Source organism: Eleginops maclovinus, chromosome 18 (assembly GCF_036324505.1).
Source record: "Eleginops maclovinus isolate JMC-PN-2008 ecotype Puerto Natales chromosome 18, JC_Emac_rtc_rv5, whole genome shotgun sequence".
NCBI lineage: Eukaryota > Metazoa > Chordata > Actinopteri > Perciformes > Eleginopidae > Eleginops > Eleginops maclovinus.
Window position 1 is genome coordinate 1663276 of NC_086366.1, and position 18801 is coordinate 1682076.

Here is an 18801-nt window from a genome sequence, read left to right on the forward strand (position 1 = left end):
AGCCTTTATCCAGTGCTGCTGGTCAGGGCTAATGCAAGGGAGGACTAAACCTGGTTTCAGACGCTTGAATCACAGCACACACACTCTAGTACTGAGTCAACGTGTTAAAAAAAAGTGAAATTCATAGAAATAAGTCTGAATTCTTTGGGGAAAAATTAAAATATGATAAAAGAGAGAAATTCAGAAAGAAAATATTTGGGGGAAAAATTGGAAAATTCTGAAAAAAATTCTAATTTTGAAAAAATAATCATTTTATGAAAAAAGTCAAATTATGGGGAAAAAATCTAAAATGAGTTATAAGACATTAAAAAAGGTGTGAAGACTTTTTCTCCTCCATAGATGTGTTGTTTTTAGTGTATGGGATGGAGGTTTGATGGAGGAGGAGGAGGAGGAGGAGGAGGAGGAGGAGGAGGAGGAGGAGGAGGAGGAAGAGGGAGAGTCTGGATAGATTTCATCCTCTCGTCTATTTGCCAAAGTGGAGAGTAGATTAAATCCAGTCGACAAGAGCTACTGACGGACAGGAAGCATTAGCCTCTTTAGCTACTGTAGTAATCAGTGTGATGCTCTCAGCCAATTAGCAGCCTGCTTTCTCCTCATTTACACCCTCACACACACACACACACACACACACACACACACACACACACACACACACACACACACACACTAAATAGCATCGTCTTTATGGTGTCCTTTCTCCTCTCCGCAGGCCCAGCTGCAGCATCATGACTAAAGAGGAGAACCTGGAGGTGCAGGAGAAGGAGAGGCACGACCGGGAGGAGCAGGAGGAAGGCCGGGTCAATAAAGAGGAAGAGGAGGCGCTGACCGAGGAGGAGGAGGAAGAGGAGTATGAGCTAGAAGAGGAGAGAGGGGAGGTGGACGAAGAGGAGGAGGAAGAGCCGGAGGAGGAGAGGAGGAGAGGGAGGAGTGTGAAGAAGAGGAGGAGGTTCCAGCTGGTGATGAAGAGCGTGACGTCGAGCCGGAGCCGCTGTCGGTGTCTCAGTACCAGAGTCCGGTTCACGAGCCCCGCCGAAGAGCCATGGTGCATCCCTCCGCCCAGGCCCCGCTGCCCAAAGACTACAGTACGTCACACACCGCCCTACACACACACACACACACTTATGTCCTTTTGCCCAGGTGTCCTTTGCCTGAAGACTAAATACACAGCACCTCAAATAACTGCTGTCAAACATTTCCGCTCGTTCAGAAACAAACCTGTTGTCTGAATCCAAAATAATTCAATTAACTTGTACTTTTTTTATACGTTGTCTAGAGACTACAGCTTTGTCAGATGATATACAGACTGACTCCGGCCTTTAATTAGCATAAAACCTTTAAAAACACACACACACGCACACACGCACACACACACACACACACACACACACACACACACACACATACACACAGAAGCACGGCGTGATGATGAACCTCTCTGAGTCACAGTCGGTATTACAGAAGGCGTTGATTGATCAGAAGCTTTTTAAAAGTCTCTGGATTGACTTCTGTTTGCACGACGGGCTCGTTAATATTCCTCACACACACACACACACAGACACACACTCGGCTGCATTATCCAGCAGAGACACTGCTCTCCAGCCTCACACACACTTTCCTGTCTGCATGTTAAACTGTGAGTCTGTAAGATTTAACACAAACTCACTGACTGATGTTATCCAGTGAAGAGCTGCATCTTCCTGGTTGGAGTGCTAGCCATCAGAAGTGTTTGACTTTGTTCAGGAGGTAAACAAAGGAGCGTCTGCAGACCATTGACATGCACACAAATCTATAACACACTACAGGAGAGGAAAGACCCCAAAAGCACAAAAGGGCCTCTTTAATGTGTCCCCTCTTCTTACTAACGTTTCTCTGGTATTTATTCCTCCTCTGACCTCCACCTGCAGGCTTCACCTTCTTCGACCCGAACGACCCGGCCTGTCTGGAGATCCTGCTGGATCCCCGGACCACCATCCCCGAGCTGTTTGCCATCGTGAGGCAGTGGGTCCCCCAGGTGCAGCACAAGATCGACGTCATCGGCAACGAGGTGAGGAAACACCAACACACTGGCAGATAAACCTCTGTTCCTGTCTCGTTATTAATTCAGTAGTGGGATTTCTTAAGCTATGTCCTGAAAAATAAGCTAAAGCTAAAGCAGCTTATGGTAATGCAACAGAAGCGAGTCACCGGTTCGATTCCCGGCATGAGTCCCGAACGAGCGTCCATATTTAACACAGTGCTATCCTCCATCAGAAAACCCAATTCTAACTCTAGAATGTGACGGTTTACCTGCTGAATATCAGAATGTAGTCACAAAATAATGGGAGGTGAGTCCCCACTTCACACACACACACACACACACACACACACACACACACACACACACACACACACACACACACACACACACACACACACACACACACACACACACACACACGCACACACACACACACACACACACACACACACACAGTAGTGTAGTGGCCGTTTTAATATTGTCCAAAGTTCCTAGGCCACTTAGTCTGCAATGTATCTTGGTTCTGACTCGTGTTCCAATTCATTCCAAACCTTTTGTGAAGACCCAATGTAGTCACGGGAGGCAGGTAAACCTGAACGAGGGTTTATTCAAAATAAAATATATCTCGTTCGGTCCAATACCGACTTGAAGTTTGATATAACACGTAACAGGAAACACGATCAAAACCTTGTTGCGATCCTCTCTTGCAGACTTCCAGCATCCAACTCGCCTAGCATAGCTCCTAAAACCCTTTTTTCCCCATGTGTCCTGAAAGCTGCGTTCAAGGCCCTAATACCATGTTGGAAATAGGAAACCTAGCATTTTACATCAAAAAGTAGTAAACAGAAACAAAACCTTAGCATATCCACCTATATCACTATATACGAAACTATACACAAATAACAGTATAAATGAAATTTAGCACCATGTAATATGTCAAGCCAACACAAACATTTTCCCCAAATATGACTGTGTGCTTAATTGGCTCTTACACACAGTGACCCAGTTAAAGGCTGCAGGGATTTTAAAAGAGAGAAAGTGGTGCAGACCATGACTCAGCAGCGAGCTGACTCACCCTGGAGGAACAAAACACGTCTCTTCCTCCACAAAGTCGTCGTTTATCAGAATCATTTTCATGCTTTATTTACAGAAGTTTAAATCTTTGCAAATAAATAATAATACAAACTATTTTCCATATTAAACGTAAAGAAAGACATGTTTGCAAGAAATAGAAAAGTACAAATACAAAGATATGACCAATGAATTCCTGCACCGTCTCAGAATGAAAGCAGGTCATCTGTGCATTAGAAAGGAATGTGTGTGAGGCTCTTATCCAGAGCAGCTGGACAAAACGTTTCTTGAAGCATGAAGAATAGATCCAGACCTCCATGTTTGTTTGTGTCTCCTCAGATCCTGAAGCGCGGTTGCCACGTGAACGACCGCGACGGTTTGACGGACATGACGCTGCTGCACTACAGCTGCAAGGCCGGGGCTCATGGAGTCGGTGAGCACTAGAAGTAGATCGGTGGAAGCAAAGTGTTTTATTTTGTGTAGTTCATACGACCAGCCACACACTGACAGCACCAGCAGATAGAACTCGCTCAGGAGGATCAATCAGGCTCTGCAGGAGCCTCCCCCTGAGCTTCCTGTTTGGATACAGTTTCTTTCCAGGGCTTTTATTTTGAAAAACCAGCCTTATTCTGATTTAGCAGGAAATTATGAGAGTTTCTACTTACTTTCCTTCCTCTTCCTCCCCCTTCTCTTCCTCTTCTTCCTACTCATCCTCCTCCTCCTCCTCCTCCTCCTCCTCCTCCTCCTCCTCCTCCTCCTCAGGGGACCCTGCTGCGGCGCTGCGTCTCAGCTCCCAGCTGATCTCTCTGGGGGCCGATGTGAGTCTGAGGAGCCGCTGGACCAACATGAACGCTCTGCACTACGCTGCGTACTTCGATGTGCCGGAGCTGATCCGCGTGCTGCTGAAGGCCAGCAGGCCCAGAGGTACACACACACACACACACACACACACACAGACACACACACACACACACACACACACACACACACACACACACACACACACACACACACACACACACACACACATTGATGCTCAGTGTGGTGCTTCTTCTTCTTCGGTGGTGTCCTCAGTGCTGAACTCCACCTGCAACGACTTCCACTACGGCACGGCTCTGCACATCGCCGCCTCCAACCTCTGCCTGGGAGCGGTGAAGTGTCTGCTGGAGCACGGAGCCAACCCCACCGTCAGGGTAAACACACACACGTTCATGCTCTGTTGTGATTGGTGCCCAGACGAAAGGTATTCAAAGGTTGTCGACATTTAAACATTTATACTAACAGTAAAATCCCCCCCTCTCTGCAGAACGATAAGGGCCAGGTCCCCGGTGAGGTGGTGCCCGACCCGGTGGACATGAGTCTGGATAAGGCGGAGGCGGCGATGGTGGCCAAGGAGCTGAAGCAGCTGCTGCTGGACGCCGTGCCGCTCAGCTGCAACCTGCCCCGCGCCACGCTGCTCAACTACGACAACATCCCCGGGAACCTGATGCTGACCTCGCTGGGGCTGAAGCTCGGGGAGCGGGTGATGCTGGACGACATGAAGGTCAGGGGTCACTGAGGAACACAGGATCAAATGTCTTTTACTGATGGTAGAAAGAAAGTGATGCTGGTATTTTAAAAGCAGAAGTAAAGAAGACAATCGGTTCCCAAAGCCTGGAAAAGATGTACTCTCCCGTCTCCTTCATACATGCTTGAAGCTCTAAATTAACTTCTATAAAGATCATTTGTTCTGTCTATTGCATACCTAACTGGTTTATAGAGACAGTGGGAAGAGAGGGATGCTGGTATTTTAAAACAGCTTTAGAAGTGTATAAGGTATATAAATAATGAAAACAGAAACCAATAAATACATTCTTGGGGCTTAAAGAAACTTGTGGGAGTGTGAATTTGAGGGACAAAATAGAAATGGGGTCTTTAAAAGTGCTTGAATTTAATCTAAGGTATGATCCACTTCTTTGCATGTTTTAGAAGTAATCTCAGAGTTCACGTCAGCAGGATGTATATGCACCTGTCTGCCAATGCATTATGCTTCAATGTTTATTTGTATTTATTTAAAATGTGTTTATTTAATGCATATGAAAACCAACCATGTGTGACTGCATGCAAACTCATCCTTAGGTCATTCAAAAGGTATCATATGTTATTTGAAAAATGAAAAAACTGCGTCGAGTGCAAAAAGTACTCGAGTTACTTGGTGCTCGATGGTTGCAGACAGATAAGAAAATGTGCAACCAGTTACCAACAAGGAACACATACAGTTGTTTGTAGAACAGCAGCACTAAAATGACCTGAATGCCCAAACATTTTGTGCAATTTGAACCGAAATATCTGTCCCCGCTCAAACGGAAAAGTGGCTTTTTCTTATTCAAGTGAACTTCCAAACATGGATTGCTGCTGAAGCTTCTGCTCTGACTCCTGTTTTTAAATTCCCAATTTAACTCTTTTGTCCTCTGGATAAATGCACATTTTTACACGCCACTCAATAGATGGTTGGTTAGCAGGTGAGAGATGCAGATCTGCACTCCACTTGCATATTTTACCAGCATTTTGCTTTAAAACATCCTGAAGGAAAAGAGATCAAACTCCTGGCTAGAGTTGCCTTCCTGCAGGAGAGAGTGAAGTGGGGGTTGTTTAGAGTGATGGCTGTTTGTCCTCCACCCCCCCTGTCTGAGCTCTTTATGTCCTCACTGTGTAGCTCCAGAGAGACCTGAGCAGAGACGACAGCCCGGCGGCAAACCCCCGACAGGTCGGTCAAACCGGCTGAAAGAAAGTGCACTAACTGACTGACACCCACCCTCAGCAGGTAGACGGTGCTCCCCTGCAGTCCTGTTCCCCTCCTAACTCCAGGGGGTGTTTGTGTTGTCTCTCAGGCCGGCACGCTGAGGTTCTGCGGCACCACAGAGTTCGCCAGCGGGCAGTGGGTCGGCGTGGAGCTGGACGAGCCGGAGGGGAAGAACGACGGCAGTGTGGGCGGGGTCCGCTACTTCATCTGCCCCCCGAAACTGGGTAAGAGCTTCTTCACGCTGTGACAGGACTCATAAGAATACTGTGGACATGATAATCATTTTTTTACTCCACCTGCAGGGATTTTTGCCCCGGTGTCGAAGATTTCCAAAGCGGTGGAGCAGGCTCCGTCCTCAGTGACCTCCACCCCCCGGACCCCCCGCATGGACCTGGCCTCCCGCCTGGCCGGGAAGACCAAGAAGGAGAAGGGGAAGAAGGACAAAGAGAAGCAGAAAGGTAGAGCGGCCCCACTGTGCCCACAGTTTACTCACCAGTCTGATACTGGCTGTGTAACCCCGGAGCTCCTTCAGTAGATCGTGGGGGCAGATAGGGAAGAAGATGGGCATTGAAATACCAAAAACACTCCAAGTTGTTTACTTCTTCTTCTTCTTTTAATCCCTGGTTTCTGACGTGTCTTCCTGCCGTGTTTTCCAGCCCAGAAGAAGAAGGCTTCCGTGGCCAGTCTGGACCCGGATGCTCTGAACGTGGAGGTGGGGGATCAGGTTCTGGTTGCCGGGCAGAAACACGGAATCGTTCGCTTCTACGGGAAGACGGATTTCGCTCCAGGTCTGACTCTGAGCCTTATCCTGCTCACTGGGAGATAGAGATGCTGTTAGAGTCCATTAAAAAGCACAGATTCACGACCTGTAACAAGATGTGTTAGCCCTTAAGCTGCAGATTGTTCTAAACTTCTTCCTCTTTGTTTGAAAATGTGGACTTTATCCTGCACTGCGGGATGTGTCAGAATCTTTCTAAACGACCAAATGGCATCCCTACGAATTCATTTATTGAGGTTTTAGTACATTTCTATATTCAAATAAAAGTGTTGGTTTTAATCGTATGAAATATAATGAATAAAAATAAGATTAGATTAAACATTCAGAATGTATGACCTGCAAAAATCCTACATATTTATAAAATGATTTGTATTTATATTACCAAAGGAATCATAATAACAACAATAATAACAATAATAACAATAATAATAACAATAAAAATAATAATAATAATAATAATAATAACAATAATAATAACAACAATAATAATAACAACAACAATAATAACAACAATAATAATAATAACAATAATAATAATAACAACAATAATAATAATAACAATAATAATAATAGCAATAATAACAACAATAATAATAATAATAATAACAATAATAATAACAACAACAATAATAACAATAATAATAACAATAATAATAATAACAATAATAATAACAATAATAATAATAACAACAATAATAATAACAACAACAATAATAACAATAATAATAACAATAATAATAATAACAACAATAATAATAATAACAATAATAATAGCAATAATAACAACAATAATAATAATAATAATAACAATAATAATAACAACAACAATAATAACAATAATAATAATAATAATAATAACAATAATAATAATAATAATAGCAATAATAACAATAATAATAACAACAATAATAATAATAATAATAATAATAATAATAATAATAATACAATTCTAGAAAGTGAATTTAAAATCTTAAAGAATTGGACAGGAGAAAATGCACAAGCTACTGATCAATACAAATACTCTCCTATCTTAGACATGCACAATCCATTTTAAATGGAGGACTTTTACTTTATTACATTTAAGAACTGATGTTTAATTTATTTATAGAGCGCTTTTCTATAAACTCACAGACACTTTACAGAATACAAAATCATAAAGGCATAGTGAAAGCAACACACTGAAAACACACAACATTGAATCACACTTAGCTGAGGCTTTATTCCAAAGCCAATAACTGAAAGTCTGGTTCTTCCTGAGATATTTCCCTGACTCAGCTCTCTCTGTGTCTCTGCAGGCTATTGGTTCGGTGTCGAGCTTGATCAGGCGACGGGGAAACACGACGGCTCGGTTTTTGGAGTCCGGTACTTCAGCTGCCTGCCTAAATACGGAGTGTTTGCTCCACCGTCCCGCGTCCAGAGGTGAGACGCCACAAGAGTCAGACAGAATAAAGTCCCTCTTAGTTCATTACAGAGGAGCTTGCTGGGGTTTTCCTTTTTTCATGATAGGCTAAGGGGCGGGACATCTCTAAGTGGTTAACCAATCACAGGAGGATAGGGCCCAGAAACCCTACATTATCCTCATTCTCTGGTAAATTCATTGTTTTTATTGTTGCTTCTTCAGAATCGGAGGCCCCAGAGAAGGCTCACAGAATGAAAACTCCATGGTGAAGAAAGTCCACCAAGTCACCAGTAAGTATTTTTCCATTTACCTAAAGCTCTTTTTTGACGACATAATAAGAGTTTAAAGTTTCCTCCATCAGAATAACATTTAGCTTCATTATAATAAAACAAATAATTATAAACTTAATTCTAAATAATTGTCTTCTTTTTATTATTCCATTAAAATAAAGAAAATAAATAAATTGCTTGAACAATATTTTTATATTATTCATTTTTATTTTTCGTTTCTGAAATGTAATAAATTAAATAAAAAAGAACAAAATTAATATTTATTTTATTTATTTATGTTTTCCAAAATTTTACAAAAATTTGAAAAAATAAAAGTAAACCTATGGCTACCTCTCATTTATATACAATCAGTCAAATAAATCAATCAAACACCAAAACCTACACCCCTAATTGAACAATTAACGGTGAATTACTCCTTATATCCATATCATTAACCTGTTTGTTTGTTTGTTTGTTTGTGTGTTTGTTTGTGTCCTGCAGTGTCGCAGCCGAAGCGTAACTTCAACACGATGCGTTCTCCTAAAGACCTGACCTCCGAGAACTCCATATCCAGGTACGAGTACGGTCTGGAGATATTCAGACATGTAAATGATTCTCTCTGGGTAGATCCTGCACGGACACACAGGTGAAGGTACCTGTCTACGGTCTCAGGGTGGCGTTCTGCATGAGCTGCAAATAGAGTTATATAAAGATGATCATTTGACTACGTGTGGGGAGAGGCTGGGGTCAAAGATTACACCAAGTTTCCTCTTCCCTTCATTCTTCTGCTCCTTCCCCTCTTCTTCCTCTCTTCCTCCTCTTCTTCAGGTTGCTGTTCTGCTGTTGGTTTCCGTGGATGCTGCGCGCTGAGATGCAGTCCTAACCACACCCTCCTCCTCCTCCTCCTTCCTCCGGTCGATCTCTCTTCATCTTCTTCTCGCTCTCCTCCCTGTCACACTGTCGCTCCTCGTAGTGCAGCCTCTTGCTCTCCGCCCAGATCCCGCTAATTTAGCCGTTCTATAGCAAATCTATAGTGCCTTGTATCCGATCAAAACGTCCTTTGTTCCCTCAAAGAATCTGAGCTAAAGCAATCCCCCCTAAAATGTTCTCTATACACCCCCTACCATCGAGCCTCGTGTCATTGTTGTGTCTTTATTTGAACATCTGTTTCAGCTGCCGCGCGATTTGGGTCTCACCAAACGAAGCTTAAAATTAGAAACCAATGCAGATGTTTCAACTCATGGTTTCCATCAGAGGTGGGAGGAGTACTCAGGTCTGGTACTGGAGTAAAAGTAGAAGTACTCAGATCTTGTACTCAAGTAAAAGTAGAAGTACTCAGCTCTTGTACTCGAGTAAAAGTAGAAGTACTCAGATCTTGTACTCAAGTAAAAGTAGAAGTACTCAGATCTTGTACTCGAGTAAAAGTAGAAGTACTCAGATCTTGTACTCGAGTAAAAGTAGAAGTACTCAGATCTTGTACTCGAGTAAAAGTAGAAGTACTCCGATCTTGTACTCGAGTAAAAGTAGAAGTACTCAGATCTTGTACTTGAGTAAAAGTAGAAGTACTCAGACCTTGTACTTGAGTAAAAGTAGAAGTACTCAGACCTTGTACTTTAGTAAAAGTAGAAGTACTCAGATCTTGTACTTGAGTAAAAGTAGAAGTACTCAGACCTTGTACTTGAGTAAAAGTAGAAGTACTCAGATCTTGTACTCGAGTAAAAGTAGAAGTACTCAGATCTTGTACTCAAGTAAAAGTGGAAGTACTCAGATCTTGTACTCGAGTAAAAGTAGAAGTACCCAGATCTTGTACTCGAGTAAAAGTAGAAGTACTCAGATCTTGTACTCGAGTAAAAGTAGAAGTACCCAGATCTTGTACTCGAGTAAAAGTAGAAGTACTCAGATCTTGTACTCGAGTAAAAGTAGAAGTACCAGAGTGTAGGACTACTCTGTTACAGTAAGTCCTGCATGTTACTAGACACTCGTTTCAATTAATACCAGCCAATCAAATGGCTGTAATCTGTGGTTATCGTTAAGACAATTGACTCCTGCTTTCTGCTTCCTCGCCTCTCACCTGAGACCTAGAACTCGATCCTAAAAACCTTAACGATCTAACTGTGTGTGAAGTGACTCTCCTCACCTGCATGCTTTAATCTCAGATGTCAAACTGAAAACAGGGTTAATCAACTGCTGACTTAATTGTAATTTATCGTACAGTTATTTTATTTAGATGCAGACCTGTTGTTCTCAGCAAGTCAAATTTGATTTATCTCACTCAACAAAATGGAAAAAGGTTTCCTAAAATGCATTTATTTAATTCAGTTAAAGTACTGTATGCTTGTCATTATAAATCAGTGTGTTGTGCAATAGAAATGAGTCAATAGTTAGAGTTTAAAACATTCAATCTCATGACGAGCTGCAATCACATATTAACCAAAAGTGCTACAAACCCAAAACAGCGACTTTCTTTGAAGCAAATTTAAAATCAGAAGTGTTTTACGCCCCGCTACTTGTGATATGTATGTTTTCGTGCCGCTGCCATCACTCTTGCGTGTACAAAATAAGCTTATTTAAAAACACTTGTAAGGAGTTTAGTGTCCTTTCATCTCATCCATGTTGAGGTTTCATTTCCAGACACTAAAGCCCTGGATAAACTCTGCTTCTATCAGCCTCTTTTCTCCTCCCTCTATCCTCAGTTTTAAGAAAAGACGTCGCTTCCTTTTGTGAACGTGATCTCGGTGTGTTCGCTTCATGTTAAAATCTCTCTCGAAGTTTGTGCATAACTGAAAAACAGCAATATGTAAACAGTATCTCTGTGTGGAAATGTGTTCATGGTAATCTCTACACTCTGTAAGCACACAAATACACGGAGATAAATAAAAAAAGAAACACGCTCTGAGGCTCTGCTTTCAGAGGCACATTCACACTTTAGTGACCGGTACAGGAGTTTTTGTTGGGGTTTCTCACAGTTTCATGAAATAAAATACAGTTAACTTTAACATAACACCAATATGTGGACACCCAAAGTAGAATCTAAATCTATAAATGAGGAACATGTATTGCATGTCTTGCAGGTAATATCATCCAAGAGTCACAGTGTTCAATACATTTCTGCATTAATCTGAAGTTTATTGGGAAAACTAAATTGAATGACCGAAAAAACTATATATTTTCCACATTTTAAGTCAGATTTATCTCCACTGTTTTCCATTTTTCTGAAACACTCCTTAAAGTGTTTGAATTATCGTTAAAGTCACTCTATGCAGACGACTCGACGCTATACCTTCCCAAATTCATCCGCAATCCCCGCCCGACCCTGAACAAAAGAGCCTGATGAACTATAATACGAACTCCACGTTTTAGTGTTTTTATAATCCCACAGTAAGGGACATGTGCCGCTGAAGCTGCAGGTGAACATAGACATCAGTGGACACAGTCATGGTTGTGTTTGTACAGTAAACGTACCGTACAGTCAGTGCAGCTCTGTTGGTTTGAACGTTGTGTTCTTACTCAGTGTCACGATCAAGACACACACAACATTACACAAGCTTTCCTTAATTACTACATAAAGGGATGTCACAAAAAACAATATTAAGTAGAAGCAAGAATATGTTGGCTTTAGACTTTCTGATTTTGTGTCAGTTTTACAGACAAGGTTGGAAAATTGTCCTGGCTCATGACCGTTTGTTTTTAGGATAAAAATATCCAATGGCATTTTATACTTAATATATACAAAGAGCTTTTTGGCATCCCCTTATTTCATGGAAATTAAACGTGTTTCTCCCACACAATCCGACATTGTGAACCACAATTCTGCTATCTGCTAGTTAGCATTAGCTGTTAGCTGCTAGATGTAAGCTGTTAGCTGTTAACAGTTAGCTTTTAGCTGTTAGCTCTTAAAATAAATATGTACGCAGTTAGCTTTTAGCTGCTAGCTGTAAGTGGTTAGCTTTTAGCTGTTAGCTTTTAACAGTAAGTTGTGCGCAGTTAGCTGTTAGCTTCTAACAGTAAGCTGTACGCAGTGTGCTTTTAGCGTTTAGCTGTTAGCTGTTAGCAGTTAGCCGTTAGCCGTTAGCTGTGAGCTGTTTACTGCTTGCTGCAAACAGTAAGCTTTAAGCAGTTAGCTTTTAACTGTTAGCTAGTAGCTGTAGCATCTGGTAAACAGTCCCATAGCTTTGCATTACATTGCGTTTAAGTTCTATTCAGTAAAATTTGGGTTAATTGAAATCATAACTTTATTATGATATGTTCAAATGCCATCTTGTAAAACGTAGCTTGAATTGAGAGTTTGGAGCATGACATCTGCTGGTACTGGTGTCGACTGCTAAATTGGTTTTGTGAAATCCGTTAATACATATTACATTTTCTACATTTAAAGGACTTAACTGGTTTCCACTGTGTGAGCTCTTTAACTACACACCACTGTATGCATACCTATTTTCTGTACAGTCTTATTTCCAGGCTAAATCAACATGACACTAGCGCAGAAACCTTGCTTCTATTTGTCTCCGCTCCGTCTGGTGGCGTATACGTGAAACAAGGTATTCGTTAATCGTAGTAAATGGGTTAAAACATCCAGAAATGCCGGGTTTTATCCTCAAATTCCTCTATAATCGATCGGTGTATGTGTCTGAGAACAAAATAGCATACATCTCAAAGTAACTCACTCACCCTGGTTGTTTTAACATCGATAAGAGTACACAGTATATAGCCTATATTTTGATAACTTCACTAAGTGTACTTTTTTGTTCTCTGGTTTTGTAGTGTGTGTGTATTACTTTGTACTCAGTCCATGTGTGTGAATACCTCCTGTTTTAAAAAGTGTGTGAGGCTGACGGACGTTAAGGGGGAACAGGAGAGAGCGGGCATCGGACGTCCTCCTAATCTAACAGAAACTCACTGCATGAAACTCTCTCTCAGTATTCTCTCTTTTGGGTTTTTCAATATGTGTATCTTCTTCTCATCAGCATGGAAATGCTTAATAATAATAATGACAACTCTATGAATATAATAAAGAATTTGGTGTTGTTTTTCAACCGCTCCTGTCCTTTGCTTTTTTCAGCCTCACAATTACAGTATAGGTTAATTTGGAAACTGGGATTATTTAGTATTTTATTCACCATAAACTATTAATCTAGAAAATAATCAGCAGATTAACCGATCATGAATATAAGACGTAGTTGCAGCCTTACGCATTGCTATATTGGGATAATGTATTGCTGCTTTATCATAATTTGTACATACAAAATCAATAAAAGAACCACAAAACAAGATCAAATTCATTTCAACTGTTTATTATTCAAGTAACAACATGATCATGCACAGATTTCAATAAATTACATAATAGAAATACACAATATTTTTAAAAAGTCACTCAAAGAGAGTAAACTGCAGCTAAAGGCAGTACGTCTCCGTAATCAAGTCTCCGGTGTCTGAGCTGCACCTGAATGCATCACAGTTCATAAATGCTGCAGTCAGACAACCTTTGACCTCAGGAGGAGTTTGACCTGTGAGCTGCAGGAGGACGGTGTCCGGGTTCAGAGGAAGGAGGTAAAGAACGTGTTCTCCTTCCCTGCCGGGCTGCGAGGGGGCGATGGGGATTCGACCTTTGACCCGCTGCGCTGCCGCCTCCTCCTCCGGGCTCTGCGGTTCTTAAACCACACCTGAAACACAAGAGAGGAGGAAGAGGGGATTAACTGCATGTTCTCTCAAAACTATCAGAAAGTATATAAAGAAAAACGTAATTTGGAAAAGATTTTGAAACGAGTGAATCTGAAGCTGCTCAAAAAACATGAAAATGACCATCATCCAAAAAGTGATTCAAATTCTAACTAGGAGCGTCATAAACAAAGACAGTTGTTAAACTATTGAAATGAGAAAAAGCTGTAAGCCCAGCTGGCTGTCATAACACCTTTTTTATTGGAGGATCAATAGCCTGCTACAGACCGTGGGTAAAAATGACCCATGGAGAGGTTTTACGCACATGGGTTGTTGGTGTTAACAAACGTGTGTCATACAATGTTAAAAAATATCTCCCAAATGAAAGTAAAAACCTAATTCTCCACATTAAAATAAAAGCCTGTCTGTAATTCGGTGCCACATGGAAACCTTTTACGCAAACTGGAGAGGTTTTAGCATTCAGTCTCCCCGTCTGATATTATGAAGTCAGACTCACCCTGACAGTCTCCTCGCTCAGCCCGGTGCTCCTCGCGACCTCAGCTCGCGCATCCACCGCCGGATAGTCGGTGTGCTCGTACAGCGCCTCGAGCCTCTTGGTCTGACTGTTGGTGAACACCGTCCTCATCCGGGTCTTCTGACGCGACTGAGACGGCGCGCATACCCCAGTGTGATGGTAACCATGGTAGCCTGGTTGGAACTGCTGAGCATCTGGTGAAACACAATAATGAAATGGTTAATGTTGTTGTTGTAAATTGTAGTAAAATGTCCACGTTTCAAATTTGATCAATCCAATATTCCCCGAGGTTTATTTGGTTTGGATTATATATCATCACTTCCAAATATTAAATAACTTCAACTCTTCAAATTCCTGATGGGTCAAAGACTATCAACTGTAGTATGTATTATTCTGAGGGCATTTTGGGGCAAGAGTCCATGAAAATGTTGTGTATTTGTCCCATAGACACACAACAAGAGAAGTCGGCTATTACATAGAAAGAATTCAAAAGAACAAATGTGATAAAGGCCTGTAGATGTAAAGCTTTATGTGATTTAAAACCAGAGGTTATGTTTTAATGGCAGTACTTTTAAATAATTGTGGATGAAATGGGTATATTTTGGAGGCTAGACGCTTTATTAGAGACTTATAAACTCTCTTTTGGAAATGTAAGCCATAGGCCTTTCAATCCAAAATGCGAAACAAACAGCGAGGAACACAGGTAAAATACTTTAGGCATACATTCACTTCATTCTCAAGTTACCATGCAGATATAACAGTTCATTCTAACGTAATCAGTTTAAAAAGTGAGCTTACCTGCGGAGTGCTGGCTGTTGAAGTGCACATAAACCGTGGAGTTTGGATGAATGCTGCTGAAATCTGCGGGATGGAACCTGGCTCCATGCGGGTAAAACGCGTCTCCAAAGTGGACTCCTCGGTACTGCACGCAGCCCGGCACCGGAACAGGGACCGCTGCTGGTGGTCTGATGTTCCCAGAGGAGTCCTGGCCGAGGAATGGATCCAGGGAAAAGTCTCTGCCCGGCAGCTTGAGTCCCAGCTGTGGGGAGAGGATGCGCTCGATGCTGAAGTCTGACACTCTGGACATGATGCTCCTGGATGCCTGCAGACCACTGAGCCCTGGAGGGTTCCAGAGTCCCATTTAAACAGAAAGCCTGCCATCACACACCTGAGAGCTGCTTTAATATGCAAATGAGAGTCGGTGTTTGATGGAGGAGTTCAGAGGAGATCTGAGCTTTGATTTGACCCATTAGGGTGTTTAATGATGACCCATCAGTCCTTCTTCATCCTTATGTCCACTTCATTTAAATTGATTTTAGGATTAACTCCATTCAATTTTGTCTTAAGGCTGTCTTTTACCTTTATTTCTGATCTTCAAAGTCTGTTTTGAACTTGTTGTTGTTTATTCCTGAGCAAAATGTGTCAGATTTATCAGACCTTATTTCTGGTTCAGTTTACATTGTTTTGTTGTAACTGGATTTCGATTCTTTTCCCACTTTTTTCTCTTAAACCTTCATTTTAATGTTCATTGGTAGTCTTTTTGTGTATGCATTTGTTTGGTTTCCATTCTGTTTTACTTGTGAATATGTGTAATGCAATATTTCAGTTGTTTATTGTCTGTATACATGGAGATAATGAAGTGTTTCTGATAGTAAAATATATACACTAATGAGAGTCTTAATTGAGTGTTTGATGGCTGAGATCAGAGGAGATCTGAGCTTTGATTGGACCTCTGTGATCTGAAGTGATTTAACTGGAAACACTTCCCTTCATTTCATCTTAGATCACCTGTTAACCTTTCACCTGTCTTCAAAGGAGCTAATGACCCTGCAGGTATCAGGACTCTAACCTGTGCATGGTGTGTTCAAGCATCTGCTTTCAAAAGGTTTTATCCTTTTCATTATTAGCACAAAACAAGTCTTTGTCATTGTTATGTTGTAAAATAACAGGCATAAATATAATTAAAATCAAGTGTGTATTCAAATTAAAGCTTCATTAAACATCTATAAACAAATATATGTCGAAAATTAGAATAAATAAAAAGACAAAATCACAAATAATACTTAAAAATCTAAGTTATATAAATGTTTACAGCTTTCCCTCATAAAGACAAGTCAACACAAATTGACTATTTAAATATATCTATAGATAAGTGTATAGATATATAAATCTGTAATAATAAATAAAACAATCATATAGTTTTAAAACTAAATGTATAATTCAATTTAATAGCATTTTAACATATTAATATAAATGCAGATATTAAATATACAGACATATTATAAATATCAAGCTTTTTAGATTTAAATACAAGTTGTTCTAAAATAATAAAGTCAATTAAATGTCTGAGTTGTAAATCATTTACAAATTTATAGCAACATATTCGTCCTTAATTCATCTCTCCTCTGCAGTTTCCCAGAGAACCTCCGTAACTGTGAACCTTAAGTGGCTTTCAAAATATCCATTGATCCTTAAGGAAAATAGGACCAAAAGAAAAACATAGTGTTAGTTTTTTTAATTGAAATGATGCCTCTTACATCTCAAACCCAAGCTGTGTTTCTTGTGTTACCTGTCATTTTAATCATTTGGAGGACTAATCTGCAGGGCGTGTTGGTGTCTCGTGTCAGAAGAGGATAAAAAGGATCAAAACCAGCTGTGAAACTGCAGGTCTATCATGAGCCGTACGAACTGTCCCTCTGTATATACACTATATATATGTCACATTACAGTGAAACCAGAGCGTGTGCACATTAATGCAGCTTTGATCTAGCAGCACATCAAAGCAGGAGCTGACCATCCATGAGCTTCCTCACACATTTACTCCAAACTCAAACCGTGTGAAACTAAACACGTGAATAAACCTATTTGTCTTTCTGCGAGCAGCAAACAGATTTAAGGCTCTATAATGTTACTGATGTTTGATAGGAAAAAGTACTTCATAGATATATATGTTGAAGCTTCATGGAATTATCAGTATATTTTTAATGGAATTGATTTTATTATTGAATGTATTATTCATTATTCAACCCGAGATAAAACATGTGTCCTGATTCGTCTCATTATTTATATATCTGTTATTATCCTTATAACTTTTTAAACATTACCAAGTTTAAAAAGGATTTGTGTTGTTTAAAGGTCTAAGTGAGTGACTGGTTTCCTGTGAGTTTGATGGGATGTAGTGACTTCAGTCAAAGATCAGTCGGTGATTAACAGCAGATAAATCAGAGTCCTCTCTTTAGTCTCGCTCCGATCTGAGGAGCATTAACACACATGAAAGCAATAAACAACCACAGATTAAAGAGCACAATGAGACATTTAGACATTGATTACAAATACTGTACTTTACTGCAAAATATACAACATTTAAAGCAGTTAAATATCACCCAGGAAGTTATGCAAACACATCAGGACAAGCTTTTACGTTTGAAATGTCCAAATCATGTCCTAGAAAGTTTCCTGGAAAAATATGGAACTACTTTTTAATGAGTAAAAAAGAAAAGGTTCTGTAAGTTTCCAAAATATTGTCATATGGTAACAAGTTTGTAAAAGAACATTTGGAAAAATTGGAAGCATGCAAGAGTTGTTTTTCCTCTGTGATTAAAGAACATACATTCAAAGGTTGTGGGTTCAAGTCAGTCCCAGAGGAGTCCTTCATTTTGAAGATGTGTCTCTGGTTACAAAGGTTGGTAAAGCCTGTTGGTCAGCAGACAGGATCGAAGTTCTTTTGGACTTGTTTTGCAACCTTTGGAAGTCTGAAGCAAATTAAAAAAAACGTGTCTCTGCTGCGCATTGGACTTCTAGATATGGAAATCAAAGATTGTGGGTTTGAGTCCCACCGGAGTCGTCATTTAAAGGTTTCTGTGCAATCAGTACAGGGGCGGCAGTGGCTCAGTCAGTAGGGACTTGGTCTTGGGACCGGAGGATTGTGATATTTTATTTCCATTCTGTTATTTCTATCAGTATTTGATTGGTTTCATTTGTTTTATATAGATTATGTTGCATCGTTGGAGGACTTCAGTTTCAGCTTCAGTGCATATGACAATGAAGCCTTTTGAATCTGAAATAAGAGTCCTTTTTATTTCCTGTTGTTGTTCTGTGTCGGTATATTGATGACCCAAAGGCCTTTTACATTCCTCAGTTGATTTCCTTTCGTTTTTGCAGCTACAACGGTTCTCTTCTTCCAGGTGTGGCGTTTTGGTGACACGGTGCACCCTCTCGTACAGAAGGTGGCGGTAAATGCACCTTCAAGCTGTTTGTAGGCCTCCAATAACCCCGGAGAAGAAGCCCATACATCA

At 40.6% G+C, this 18801-nt stretch overlaps 1 protein-coding gene across 1 annotated transcript; it reads left to right on the forward strand.

The window, feature by feature from the left end:
* The first annotated feature begins 712 nt into the window (after positions 1-712).
* On the forward strand, positions 713-13349 carry clip3 (CAP-GLY domain containing linker protein 3). The gene is given in 15 exon segments (XM_063906486.1): positions 713-909; positions 912-1082; positions 1905-2044; positions 3428-3521; positions 3851-4012; positions 4163-4281; positions 4395-4631; positions 5784-5834; positions 5959-6094; positions 6173-6328; positions 6527-6658; positions 7944-8067; positions 8270-8337; positions 8818-8890; positions 9145-13349. Coding segments are annotated over 15 exon segments (1902 nt in total). The 5' UTR covers positions 713-725; the 3' UTR covers positions 9200-13349.
* The last annotated feature ends 5452 nt before the right edge of the window (positions 13350-18801 follow it).